The following is a 15105-nucleotide window of genomic DNA, read 5'->3' on the forward strand; positions in this document are numbered from 1 at the left end:
CAAGCGTTTTGTGTGTGTCTCCTCTTGCGGCATTGTGTGTAATTTTCTTCATCTTCTATGATGTGCTCGTGCGCCGGCGTGTTGTTTCTACGTCTGGTTTTGTTTAGATTATGTGTCTGTTTCCATGTTTGCCCGCAGCCCGAGCAGGACCTCTCGAAACGCGGCACGAGCAATATCATAGACAATCAGTCCCCTCCCCAGCTCATCTACACCCTCTGCCCTGTCTCCCTCCAAATCAGAATAAGGCAAATCTCTTTCTGTTTGCCTCCGCGGCCCCAGCTTGATGCTAACAGATTAACCCTGACATCCTCAACGAGCGGGGCTTGCTTCTCAGGTGCCATCCAATGAGAGGAGCAGGAGAGAGAGAGGGAAAAGTCGACCCAATAAAGAGCAAAGCAGGAACTAAGGCGGCGGAGGCAGAGAGGCTATATCCTGCGCATTAGCGCCGTGGCTGCCCTGTCCGTTTACGTGCTGACAGATCCACTATTATCATAATCGGCCCGAGAACATGACGGGACGCTGAAGCGATGATGTCGTTTTATTTACGGGCGAGGCAGCCCCGCGCTCGCGGGCCACGTACCCCGGCGGGCCAGCACGAGCGGGCGAGTAGGTCAAATGACATCTTTTGATCAGAGCTGTCCAAAGAGATCAGAGGAGAGTGGCAGGTAATGGATACCCAGTGACACGCTGAATGGAGAGAGTCAGCGACTAGATGACTGCATGTCTCCCATTAGGAGCATCTCGCTCTCTCTATCTCGCTCATCTTTGCTTTGCAGGCCCACTCTCTGTGTATCTACATCCCCCTCCTTCTCGCTCTCTCTCTCTTCCAAGGCCTTCAGATTGACGTCTCGACGTAGTACCTAAATCAGTGGACTGCCACTGGCTAACACTCTGCATTATGGGTTGGAAAATGCCTATTATTTTGCTGCCTAACGTATCTGCCAAGTTCAGGGCTTGTGTACGTTGGAGAGACACAGTGACTTTTTTCGTTTCAAATCAGAGATCTTGTCTATTTTCTGTCTTTGTGTGTTTGCGGGAGGGATGGGTCACGATTGTCGCTTGTTGGATGACTTGTCCGTAAGTGAGGTTGATATTTTTTTTCTTAGGTATTTGGATATTTTTATTTTGATGTTTTTAGCACCGGTGCTTTAATTAGCATGCTAGGAACATGACACATTGAAGCAGCACCGCTACAGTTACACATTCAGATGGACGTCTTTAGGCCGTTTTGCGTTGAGAGTCCCGTCAGTGCATGTTAAATTAAAAGTAGTCTAACTATTACAAATGCAAGAACTTTTATTATGTAAATGCCCTCTAACAACATGTTTCTTAAAGGGATAGTTCATCCAAAAATGATGTCATCATTTACTCACGCTCATGTTATTCCAAACCTGTATGACTTTCGTTCTTCGGCAGAACATAAAAGAAGACATTTTGAAGAATATCAAACTGTTTTGGTTACCACTGACTTCTTTTGTATAGACTCAAAAAAATAAAATTGAGACATTTATCTAAATATTTTCTGTTGTGTTCCACAGAAGAAAGAATGTAGGCCTAAATCATGACAGAATTTTCATTTTTGGATGAACTATCCTTTTCAGACCGATAAGCTAACTATTCATTCAGAGACCCACAGCCTAGTCGATTTTTAAAATTCCATATTCGTCTTTTTTGTCACGTTTTATTTTCTATGCATGGTGTTTTTTTGTGTGTGTTTTGTTTAGTTTTTTTTTGCAGACACATAACCATGTTTATATTGTGGTGTTAATATGTGTTTTGTGAGTGTGTGTGTGGTAGTCGAGCCGAGTGAGGCCCTGGGGATCACAGCAAGGCAGATCTGTTCTCTCCCATTACCCAGCAACCCTCTCTAATGGGAGACTGACACACTCCTGTGATTCTGAGTGGGACAGAGCGAGAGAGAGAGGGAGGGAAAGACACATTATGGGAGGGATTACTGAAAGAGGAAGAGGAACAACACAAGTCACCGACAAAAACCGAGAGATTCTCAGTAAGACACACATGTAAACTCATTCAAAGACAATCGCCCCTCCCTCTCTCCGGCTCTCTTTCGGCCTCTTGGGAGTTCCTAGTGTTTGTGTAGATGTGTCTGACCTCCGGTTGCCCCGTGCTTTAGGAATGTGACTTCTCCAAGTGGAGCTCATCTGAATAACAAAGGCAGGCGGGTGGATCATTTGCTGGAGATCATCTTCCTCCTGCTTTATAATTGTTTGTGGTGTCTGTTTGAGAGCTGCTTCAGACAACAGAGCCACACACACATTTGACTGATTATTAACTAACTAGAGTTCATATCTGGGCCCATGTTTACAATATATTCAACCAGCCCCGAAAAATTAATAAAATCAGTAAAGAATATTTATGTGTGTATACAAGAGATATGGACAAATGTACAAATTTTTCCTCATTGTTATCTAATCTTATCTGCACAGGTGAGCAGTAAATTCTGCATCTTTTCCATACAGGAAACCCCTGATGCAGTCACAGATTTCTGTCTGTCCTCAAGAACGTTTACTCATCGTTCAGAGAACAGCCTTAGAAACCACTAATTTCCAGTGTGACATCCTGAAATATAGATCACAGACCTGATGGAGTTAGTTACACCTTGTCTACGCGGGACCCAACCGTTGTCGCTCCGCAACAGATAAAGGTTGTCTACTCTGGACATGACATAAAAGGGGATTTGCCGTGTCATGTCTCATCCAGTGTAGACAACATCACTGATTATAATGGATTCTGACGTCTTTTGTCGTGTCGTGCCGCTCGTGTCCGGTGTAAACGCGGTGTTACACATCATGTTTTTCACAAAAATATTAAGCAGCACAAATGTTTCCAACTTTGATAATAATAGGAAATGTTTCCTGAGCACCAAATCAGCATATTAGAATGAATTCTGAAGGATCACTGAAGACTGGAGTAATGATGCTGAAAAATTAGCTTTGCATCACAGGAATAAATTACATTTTAAATATAATAAAATAAAAGTTATTTTAAATAATATTTTGGTAACACTTTACAATAATGTTCATTAGTTAATGTATTAACTAACATGAACTAACAATGAGCAATACATTTGTTACAGTATTTATTAATCTTTGTAAATGTTAGTTAATAAAAATGCAGCTGTTCATTGTTCATGTTAGTTCAGTGCATTAACTAATGTTAACAAATACATCCTTTGATTTTAATTATGTATTAGTAAATGTTAAAAATGTATATTAACTAAGATTAATAAATGTTTAAATTAATAACAATTAATAAAAGTATTTTTCATTCTTATTTCATGTTAACTAAGGTAGTTATTAATGAACCTTATTGTAAAGTGTTACCTATATATATATAGTTATTTGTTTAATATGACTGAATACAAATTTGTACATTAGGTTACATTAACTAACTAGAGTTCATATCTGGGCCCATGTTTACAATATATTCAACCAGTCCAAAAAAATTAATAAAATCAGTAAAGAATATTTATGTACGTGTATACACGCATATGAAAATAAAAGAGATTATATCCTCATTGTTATCTAATCTTATCTGCACAGGTGAGCAGTAAATTCAGCATCTTTTCATATATATATATATATATATATTTATATTTATTATTTATCATCCTGTCACTGCTTAGAAAATTATTTGCCTGTTTCTATTTTGTTATTTGTCTTTTAAGTAGAGGACATGGAAATGATTGTCTGATGATGTGAGCCTTCTTAAAGGAGCAATTGTGGGCAAACCTTCATAAGAAGCATTAGCCAGAATCGTAGGAGACATTCAGGGCGGACGTTAGTGTTCATTAGTAACTAATAGCATTTTGGAAGAGGTGGAGCGTGTTTTTACTCCTGAGAATGTCCATGCTGTGCTGTTTTAACCTCTTAGTTCAAATTTCTAAAGAGATAGATCCAAAAAAGCACATGTAAGGTTTTTATTGGAGGTGTCTCGAGAGGATGCGGCTCCAGAGCAATTTTGTCAACACAAACGTATACATCACTGAAGTCAATGAATAAAGCATATTTCAGTTGAGCAGTTATTGTAATAATCAGTGCTAAAACACGCTCATCAGAGGTCAAAGACTATTAACGTTTCTTTAATACGTTTCCCCTCTTCGTTTCCTTAGCCAGGGGTTTCTAAATGCCTGCATCAGCACCGAGCCCGTTTCTGAATATAAATCAACTTTTTGTTTGTACGATATTGTGTTGCACACAGGATCATTTGTATGACTGAGCGCTCACGTGTGTGTTCGAGGCTGTCGAATCTTGATGCCGTGTAGGAGTGTTAACTCCAGTGGAGGTGCTATGGCAGCAGGGGGAAGTTCTGTTCTCCAGCGTGGTTACCGGTTGCTGTGCACATGCAGGGGGGGAGAGCGGGGGTGTGTAAACATACACACACATACACACACTGTCAGGGGCTCTCCCGCTGAGTGGCATGAGCGGGCGATTAGCCGTGCTAGCGTCTGTGTTTACCAGCTCTCTCTCTCAGTTCTGCCAGCGCCGATGCACCTCCAGCCCTGTTTCTTTTCTTTAATCCACACCTCTTTCTCTCGCTCTCTCTCACACACTCTTCCACCACCTCATATTTCCACATTATTATAACAAAAGATGAGAGTTTTTTTTTTAAAGGTTTTAAGTGCCTGTGATTCATTGTTAAAATTTTTTCAAGGTTTTTGATATCACTGTAGCTATGATTCTTTCTTAAATTGAGCATGAAATAATCAAAATGAACTTGAATTTAATTTCTTAATGCATGTTCCTGGTCTAATTGGGAATAATTCATGGTACGTTATTAAAAAAATTTAATTAAATAATCGTCTTTTTGCTCGTCTTTTTGCTGTTGTCATTCATATTTAACAAACTATCATTCAGTCTGTCCGCATTACAGTTTGTAATAGAATGTTTTTACAATCCAATCAGTTTTTATAGCTAAAATCCTACTCTATTTTTTCCCCCCAATTGAATGTCCTGTTTCACTTGGAAATGTGGTCGTAAAATTGGCTGCAAATGACAATTCACATTTACTTTAAAGGAATATTTTGGGAATATTCTTCATAGTTTAATGTCCATGTAGGCTACTGCATCTGTGGCATGCTGTCAGTTACTGCAGTCAATAATTTCAATAAAGCAAAATGTGTTTACAGCAATGCACTGGCAGTATAAGCCTAGCAGGCAAGTGTGCAGCATCACAAATAAACATTTAAAATATGCAGCTATCAACATTGCAATTAAAGTCACAGATGTTGTCCATAAACATTTAAGTTGTAAATAATCCAGAATATTCCTTTAATGTTTTCATAAATTAAAATACCTCTGGTTCATCTGGTTGCAGAGACAATGCAGGGAAACAAAACTTGTTACAGTTATAGCCATGGTAACCATCACTTAGTAACAGCCATGCGTTCTATAAACAAAACACCAGTGATTCCATAGGTAGAACCCTCTTATCTGTGTCTGCCATTTTCTTTCTGGTTTTCTCTCTGTGTTACGCTCCTCTGTCCATCCAATCCATCTCAATGTGCCGTTTGTGGGCAGGGCAGGCCAGGCTGGCGAAAGTGGTCTCAGTGAGCTCTCTCTTTCTCCAGCTAGCCTTGGAGCAGGGCCTCCATCACTCAGTAGGACTGGTCGATGGGGCGTCTCTCTGGAATCGATGGCACGCCTGTCTGCTTCGTCCATCCTTCTCTCTCTTCCTCTGCTGTCCAGCCGTGCCCTCTCGCCCACCCTGGTGCTGGACACACACACTTACATCTCCTCTAGCGTACACATGCATGCGTACACGTCTGGCCTCCCCACCAATTTGTCTGTGCATGTCAAATTGCAATAATTAAGCATTATTGATCTCAGATTCAATTAACTTCATTAACACGGGTCAGGATAGCCGAGGAGAGATGGTGGGGAGGTGAGGAAAGGAGAGAGGGCGGAGGACGAGAGGAAAGAGGAGAAGAGAAGTGGATTGGTGCTATCTCATATTCTCCAGCCGCACACAGACAGCCTGTCTGCTTAAGGCTACAAACCATTTTCCTCCTAATGATATCACATTGCAGATAGTGGCATATTAGAGAGAGATACCTCCCATTATAAATGTGGGCTTTAGGGGCTATATATAGCAGCTTTAATTACCAACTACTTACTCTTTCACTCTCTCCAGCTCATCCGCACACCCAGAAGTATTGGACCGGGCTGCCGACTTCAACTTCTGTCTGTATAAATGAGGTTCAATTCCAAACAAGAACAAATGGCAGCAGCTTGAGGGGTGTTAACTTAGTTCACATGCATGTATGGTTCTACATTATTATGTATATAGGATGAAACGCACCAAAAGCAAAAGGTTTTTTTTTTTTTTTTTTTTTTTGCTTTCGTTCAACAAGGATGCATTAAATTAGTCAGCAGTGACAGTAAAGACTCTTTACATTTTGCATTTACATTGTTTTACTTGTAAAAAAGTTTCCACAAATATTAAACAGCACAACTGTTTTCAACATTGATAATAATAGAATATGTTTCTTGAGCAGCAATTTAGCATATAAGAATGATTTCTGATGGATCATAAGATCCTGAAGACTGGAGTAATGGCTGCTCAAAATTAAATGTAAAATATATAAAAATAGGACAATTTTGTAAAAAATATTTTACATTGTTACTGATTTACTGACTTATTTAAAAAAATATTTCAAAACTCGTACATTAGTGGTGTCTTATATTCACATTATACTGGCCATATAGATGGAAAACCCACATTAGTTCCTAGATCCCAGTGGACAGAGTAAAGAGCTTTTGTCACATTCAATACATTTGAATTTTACTTCTGGTTGACATTAGACATTTTATTTTAATTAAAAAGTGCCCCTTTGTTCTTGTAATCAAACAATTTAGTCACAGATGGTTGTGAAAAGGAGTCATATTTGCATAGTTAACATTTAATCTTGTTCCTTTGATAAAAGGGATTGCGGATTAGTTTTATCACTGTTATATGTATTAAGGTTTTCCACTTACTCTGATTTTTTTAAAGACAGTATGTGCTCTAATAGTCCAGACCCAGACGGCCCTTTAAATGTGCAAGGTTACGCTCTCCACTGCCTTAGAAAACAGCATTCTCTGCTGGTCATCTCCCTGGATGTCTGAGTGTAAATTAGATCAAGCTCTTTTTCCAATCTGATGCCAAATCATTGGGAGGTCATTCTGATTTTACCCCCACCTTACCACTCTTGGATCCAAGCATCCTGTTTTCTAATTAAAACAGCACCTGTGTGGTGTGAGTAGGCCTGGACCAGAGCACTGGCTTCTGAAGGTCCAGGGATGAAATCTCAATATTGTTCCCAGCTAGATCACACAGACTTGTAGGTACACTGGGGGCTTGGGAACCTGGAATACAGCCAGGACATGCACCAACACTCGGGATGTGTGTCACAGATTGTTGGGTCTCTCTCTCGTTAGCCCCTGCCTCTGCTTTCTTCTCGTCTGTCTCCATCCCGCTCATGTTACCTTGGGGCTTACGGCTGATTGTTGTGATGTCAAGCAGTGCTAATTCTGTGTTTTGGTGTCGGAATAATGAATTTTGAAAAAAACACATTACAAACGTACACACTTCTCCTCAGATTTGCTGTAGGGCGTACGCCTACTCACTGGCAATACTCACTCTGTGCTCTACATATAGTCAAGTTCAGGTCAAGGTTACAGTGAGACAGGTTTACTTGTACTTGAAGTGATTCTCTCTCTCTCTCTCTCTCTCTCTCTCTCTCTCTCTCTCTCTCTCTCTCTCTCTCTCTCTCTCTCCCTCCACACCCATTGGCACACTCACCCTCATTTTTAACTTTAATTACCAGCTAATCATTTTGTGTAATTATGTTCAAGGTTGACCTTACATTTTACATATAGTGGTTTAGTGGCAGCTAAAAATTTCATGCTAAAATCTCCACCTTTGTGTGTGTGTGTGTGCATGTGTGTTGTAATCATTGAGAGGAGGTTTAAAGTGTATGTATTTGAAGGAATTGGGTTTTTACCTTGCTATTTGGCCTTGATGTAAAGCTCTGCTTCTCCTGCTTCCTGAACGAAGGCATTGTTCTCTTAAACAGCTGTCGTTTTGGCTGATTCAGAACAGATGGCTGTGTGTAAGCGTGTGCATGTGAGTTTGTGTGTGCTGCACGATCACAGTTGGTTGTGATTTGTGTAGGGGGTGATTCGATTTCACAGACTGACTGTGATGTGTGTGAGAAGATGGATCCTAATAATAATGCTGTAAAAAATCACTATTGAATGTTCTTCTGCCTACTTGGAATAAAGTTTTGTTGAAACTACTTGTTTAGTTTCTTAATATTTTTAAATTCAAACATTCTCTCACACACACAGAGAGAGAGAGAGAAATTAGTAATATTTAGAAAATTAAATAGCTGACCATTTGAAATCTATGGTTAAAAATCCTATTACATCATTTTTTGGATTTATCAGTTTAGATGTTTTCTTTTAATTAAAAAAGATAATTATACTACCAAAATAATAATAATAATAATAATAATATGACTACATTATATATAAAAAAAATTTAGTCCTGTTAAGGGTTATTGCAACAGCACAGAATGCCTGAAGCCATGAGGTACGCATATTACAACTACAAACTAAAAAAGGGTTTTTGCCAGTCCCTTGACATCATTCTGCCAAGGGCTACAAAATGACTGTCCTCATGTTTATGGCATTCTTTTTACTTTTTTGTTGTTGTTACACAACCATCATAGCTGCATCGCAGCAGTGTTTTCTTGTTAAGCTTAAATTAAATCTCTTTACTAACCTAAAAAGATTATGTTTTTAAGGGGATGATTCATGAAATTATAATTATATGCAGTCTTTGTTGAGGAAACCCTTGAATGTTCCTTGTATACAAATTTACATATTGTATTTAGAATTAAATCTAAATGCTGTGTGTTGAAGTTTTAGCATGACTAGTTTGACTTTTGTGGTATTTAGACATGATTGAATGTGTTCACAGAAAACCAGTGTGTCCAATGGAGTGTCCTCTCTCTCCATTGTTTACATACCTGGTCAAAAGCATGATAAACTGACACAGTTAGGAATTCTTGGAATTATTTCAATGCATTGCATTTCTCTCTGTGTCTCTTTCTCTTTTTCTGCCTTTCATTCTGCATCACTTGCACTGGAAATTTAAAATGAATATATTTTAGTTTCTTATTTTTTCAGGCTGGCGTGCACAAAACATGACCATGTTTTTCTTGAGCATTTGCGTTCTCCAGGCTAAACTGTAAATAATAACTTTCAACTTCAAAAGCAGGGATTTTTATGTAGGAAACATTGTACATACAATCATTTTTATTTACAAGCAGGCAACCCTTTGCTGTGTAATGAGTGAGAATGCTTTCTTAATTTAAATGGTGAGTGTGTCTGTTTGGGAATGCATTAGGTGCTGCTGAAGAAGCGTAAGACATATTAATTGACAGACAGGAACTGCTGTCTCTGAGGTTGATACAAGTAATTTATTACTTTAGAAACGAATGCCACCTCCAGAATGTGCTTCATTAATTTCAAATTTAGTTTTAATTTCAAGCTGTTGCCCCTTGAGAAGAATAAGGTGGCAACTTCGGTTTGAAGAGTCATTTTTTCCGTTCTTTTAACGTCTCTATTTTTGCTGCACTTTCTTTTCAGAAAGGAAAAAAGAAACATAACTTCATTTCATGTGGCAATGTAATGCAATTGGAAAGCAGAGAAAGAATTACTGCAACACTTTATAATATAAAAAATTCTGACCGACTGTTTTTCACTACTGGAGAAAACACACTGATGCTTGCCATTTTATCAGCTGTCTATCCACCATACAAGGCATTGTAGGAATGCAGTGTGTTAAATCTTCATTTGGACAATGTGATAACATCTTTTCTTTTTGTTTCTTTTATCTCTTTTTCTACCTGTAGCATATGTGCCAGAGGAGCTAAAGGAGGGTGCCTTACTCGATGAGGATGTTGAAGGAGAGGATTCGGCTTTGGAGGAGGAACCTGCCATGAAGTATGTGTGCCAGGACAAAGACTTACTCCTTAAAGACAGGCCAGGCTTTCATGACTCTCCACCAGCCGATTTCTCCAGCCATGAGATGGACAGCGAGTCACACCTGAGTGAATCCAGTGACCGCATGTCAGACTTTGAGAGTGCCTCAGTGAAGAACGAAGAAGATATCTCAGCCAAGGAGCCCCTCACCTCTCTTTCTTCAACTTCATCAATGATGATGACGACAACGGCCACACCAATCAGTGAGGAGGTGACACAATTAGGGCCAGACAGCCTGGAGCAGATGAAAGCTATCTACACTAGTTTCCTGACCAACTCTTACTGGTCATCGCTGAACTTGAATGTGTCTCAGCAACCAGCAGAAAAGCCTCCACGTAGCCACAGTAGTAGCAGCAGCAGTAGTAGCAGCAGCAGTAGCTGTGGTAGTGGTGGTTACGACTGGCACCAGACAGCCATTGCAAAGACCTTGCAGAATGTTTCACAGAACCAGAGTAGACTGATGCACCCAGCCTCTGAGCCAAACCTTTTCAGTACTGTGCAGCTTTATCGGCAGAGCACCAAACTGTATGGCTCCATCTTCACTGGTGCAAGCAAGTTCCGGTGCAAAGACTGCAGTGCCGCCTATGATACTCTGGTCGAGCTCACGGTGCACATGAACGAGACGGGCCACTACCGGGATGACAACCATGAGACAGACAGTGAAGGTACCAAGCGCTGGTCAAAGCCTCGCAAGCGTTCCCTCCTGGAGATGGAAGGAAAAGAGGATGCCCAGAAAGTTCTTAAGTGCATGTACTGTGGACATTCCTTTGAGTCACTGCAGGACCTTAGTGTTCACATGATCAAGACGAAACACTACCAGAAAGTGCCTCTTAAGGAACCTGTAACTCCTGTGGCAGCCAAGATTATCTCCTCAGCTCGTAAAAGAGCCCCTATTGAGCTAGAACTCCCCAGCTCACCAGATTCCAATGGCGGCACCCCCAAGCCTTCTTTAACTGACACCAATGACCTTCTGCAAAAGACCCCCAATCCCTACATCACACCCAACAATCGGTATGGACACCAGAACGGTGCTAGTTATGCGTGGCAGTTTGAGTCACGGAAATCCCAGATCCTGAAATGCATGGAGTGTGGAAGCTCGCATGACACACTGCAGGAGCTGACGGCCCATATGATGGTCACAGGACACTTCATCAAGGTCACTAACTCTGCCATCAAGAAAGGCAAACCTATCATGGAGTCGATGTCCATAACGGCTCCTAACACCATACCTACCAATGAAGAAAAGGTACAGTCAGTGCCACTGGCTGCCACTGCATTTTCTCCACCACCACCTGCACCTCCTCCCCCTAGTATCTCCCCTGCCATCACACCCATGGAGATTAAAAAAGAGGAGAAGGAAGTGGAGTGTACCAAGGAGACAAATAATAGCAAAGACAAGAAGGCAACAGAAAGTGAAACCGACGAGAAGTTTGAAGTTTCATCCAAATATCCATATTTGACTGAGGAAGATCTTGAAGAAAGCCCTAAGGGCGGGTTTGACATATTGAAGTCTCTGGAGAATACAGTAACATCTGCCATCAACAAAGCACAGAATGGCACACCCAGCTGGGGAGGCTACCCCAGTATTCACGCTGCCTACCAGCTTCCAAACATTATGAAACTGTCCCTGCGCAACTCAGGGAAAAGTTCGCCTCTAAAGTATATGTTTTCTGGAGAAGAGATTCTGTCTCCTACCAAAAGCCAACCTCTTATTTCTCCACCTAGTTGCCAAACATCCCCTTTGCCCAAAAACAACTTCCATGCCATGGAGGAGCTAGTCAAAAAAGTCACAGAAAAAGTGGCCAAAGTAGAGGAGAAAATGAGGGATCCTGGAGCCAGGTCCTCCCCACTTAGACGAACCACACCTTCTCCTTGCAGTAGCGATGCAGGGGAATCTGCCAGAGGGGAGTCCCCCAAGGAAAGGAGAGGAGCCAAAACCCCTGAGACTAATGGGGGCGGAAATACTCACAAAGATTCAAATGGTGATGCTCTCACAAAAGAGTCTTTGGAGAATGGCACTGACCATGTTGTCAAAACCCCTGTGTCTACCTTATGCAGCAGCACTGCTATTATAACCGACCATCCTCCAGAGCAGCCATTTGTCAACCCTTTAAGTGCGCTTCAGTCTGTCATGAATGTTCACCTAGGCAAAGCTGCCAAACCTGCCCTGCCATCTCTTGATCCCATGAGCATGCTCTTCAAGATGAGCAACAGCCTGGCAGAGAAGGCAGCTGTAGCTGCCTCCACTCCATCTCAGACCAAAAAAACCAATGAGCATCTAGACCGCTATTTCTACCACATCAACAATGACCAGCCTATTGATCTGACCAAAGGCAAGAGCGATAAGAGCAACTCCTTGGGATCTGCTGCCCTGTCCTCCTCCACCTCCACTCCCACCTCAATTTCACCATCATCAACTATCACCATGGCCAAAGCCTCATCTGCTGTGGTTTCCTTCATGTCCAACTCACCTCTGCGAGAAAATGCCCTTTCCGACATCTCTGATATGCTGCGCAACCTAACAGAGAGCCATGCGTCTAAATCCTCAACACCAACGAGTCTTTCAGAGCGCTCGGATATAGATGGATCGACTCCAGAGGAGTCAGAGGAGATCTCTCCCGCTCAGAAACGAAAGGGCCGGCAGTCCAACTGGAATCCTCAGCATCTACTTATCCTTCAGGCACAGTTTGCCTCCAGTTTGCGGCAAACAGGTGATGGCAAGTATATTATGTCGGACCTCAGTCCACAGGAGCGCATGCATATTTCTCGCTTTACTGGCCTCTCGATGACCACCATCAGTCACTGGCTGGCCAACGTCAAATACCAGCTGAGGCGGACAGGTGGCACAAAGTTCTTGAAAAATCTAGACTCTGGCCACCCTGTCTTCTTCTGCAGTGACTGTGCATCACAAATCCGTTCCCCCTCTACCTATGTCAGCCATCTTGAATCACATCTGGGCTTCCGGCTCAGGGACCTGGCTAAGTTGTCTGGAGAGCATCTTATTAGCCAGATCTCACGCCACACCAAGGGGCTCTCTGAGAAACTGCTTTCAGCCCAAGTGCATTCTTTGGCCCATTCGATCCCCAACCCCAGTCCTCATTCGCTTTCCCCCTCCCCTTCCCCAGATGAGGAGGCAAATGGCACCTCATATCAGTGTAAACTGTGTAACCGGACTTTTGCCAGCAAGCACGCTGTCAAGCTCCATCTGAGTAAGACCCATGGTAAATCCCCTGAGGACCATCTTATGTATGTTAGTGAACTTGAGAAACCTTAGCGATGGCCAAGGACAAAAACTCTGTCTCTCATCTCTTTATCTCCTGTCCTTTTTTTCAAGCCTTCTGACTAACATTTCTTAAGGAAAAAGAAAATATTAAAGAACTACAAGTTATTAACGGAGAACTAACTGCACATAGATGCCAAAAAACTGCTGTTTAGTTTTGGCACATCATTTGGAGTTTTCCTCTGGGGAACACTCATTTGGCCCTAGAGACATACATTTTCTGCATTTTTAGTTCACAATGGAAAACAGAGAAAATGATGACAATTGATTTTTTTTTTTTTTTACTGTGCAGTGCTGAGTGAAGAGGTCACTGGTAAAATATGAAGGCAAATAAAAAAATACTTAAAATGAAGTTGTATGTATTTGAAAGTTGTGTAAATTGATTATTTCTTTTTTTTTTTTTTTTTTTTTTTGGCATCCTTGAGATGCAGTAAGTTGCATGCATTAATGAAATGGTTTAGTTCAATATTTGATAACTAAATCTGGGCTTTTCTTTCTCTCTCTTTACTTCTCTCTTCTGCTTTTTTCTTTTCTTTTCTTTTTTTCTTTTTTTACGTGACCTAAGTATGCTGATGTCAGCAGAAAAAATTTAACCCTCTGAGTACGCCTAAATACTTATATATTTACAATCCCCCTCCAAAAGTAAACACACACACACACACACACACACACACACATATATATATATATATATATATATATATATATATATATATATATATATATATATATATATATATATATATATATATATATATATAAAGAGATAAATTAGAGATTGGAAATCAAGTTGATATGTATTTGAGTGGGAAAATTCGAGGGTATTTTGTCTACCCATTAAAAGTTACATCATCTGATATATCACCTCTTATACAGGTTGCAGTGCATAAATATATGTGAATCCAAAATAGCAGTTTTTTAGTTTGCTCAAATCAGGGGCCTTTATGAATTCAGGTCTGTGTAAAAATGTGTACATAAATACATAAACTAATTTCTGTCTAAATTATGCATCATTTTATATTTTTTAATTTAAGATGAGTATGACTATCTACTGGTGCACAATATATGAAGACATTAATGAAATTGTTTTGCACAATAGTTTTATAAATATGTTATTTAATCATAAGATATGAAAATGAGAAGAAAAAAATCACATTTTATTTCCACCTCGTGCTCAAAGGGTTAAACTTCTTGTACAAGACAGTACTTGTTCCATCATTTCACTTAAATGGTTGTATAAAAAGATGCTACTTTATAATGTAAGGAGGAATTCCACAATGTAACCTTTTATTTATAAACACTCTTGGTTGTTGTTTCATATTGTAGAATGCCTTTTTGATTGGTATATTTTATTTTGTTGTTCTGTCTAATTATTCCTCCATAAAATCACATTGCAGCTTCATCATTTTTGGGGATATGAAAGGTAACCATGGTTACCTTACCTCCAATTGACAGTTCTGCTACGTTTTGGCAGTTAATTTACTGAAGTAACTGACAGCTGCCAGTGAATGGAAATCTTATGTGTAAAATATTGGCATGTTAACAGCACAGGCACTGTTATGCATTCTGTGCTGTTTCTTTTTTTGTTGTTGTTGACAATGAAGCACTCATTATATGACTTCATATAACCTTTTTTCTACTGCAGCATTAAATTGAAATTGTTTTGGTTTTTTGCAATAACTTGATGTGTCATGGCTCACAAGTCTGTCGGGCGCCGGGGGATAAGAAATGAGCAGATTAAAGAGAACTGCTGTCAGTTAAATAGCAGTCGAC

At 40.4% G+C, this 15105-nt stretch overlaps 1 protein-coding gene across 1 annotated transcript in view; it reads left to right on the plus strand.

Moving 5' to 3' along the window:
* Positions 1–14734, plus strand: part of tshz3b (teashirt zinc finger homeobox 3b) — a 39464-nt gene extending 24730 nt beyond the window's left edge. The window contains exon 3 of the mRNA XM_082161846.1: positions 9923–14734. Coding sequence (XP_082017972.1) covers positions 9923–13326 — 3404 coding nt within the window. The 3' untranslated portion in view covers positions 13327–14734. The remainder of the gene's footprint in view (positions 1–9922) is intronic.
* The last annotated feature ends 371 nt before the right edge of the window (positions 14735–15105 follow it).

Source organism: Leuciscus leuciscus, assembly GCF_965113295.1.
Source record: "Leuciscus leuciscus genome assembly, chromosome: 2".
In the NCBI taxonomy this organism is placed as follows: domain Eukaryota; kingdom Metazoa; phylum Chordata; class Actinopteri; order Cypriniformes; family Leuciscidae; genus Leuciscus; species Leuciscus leuciscus.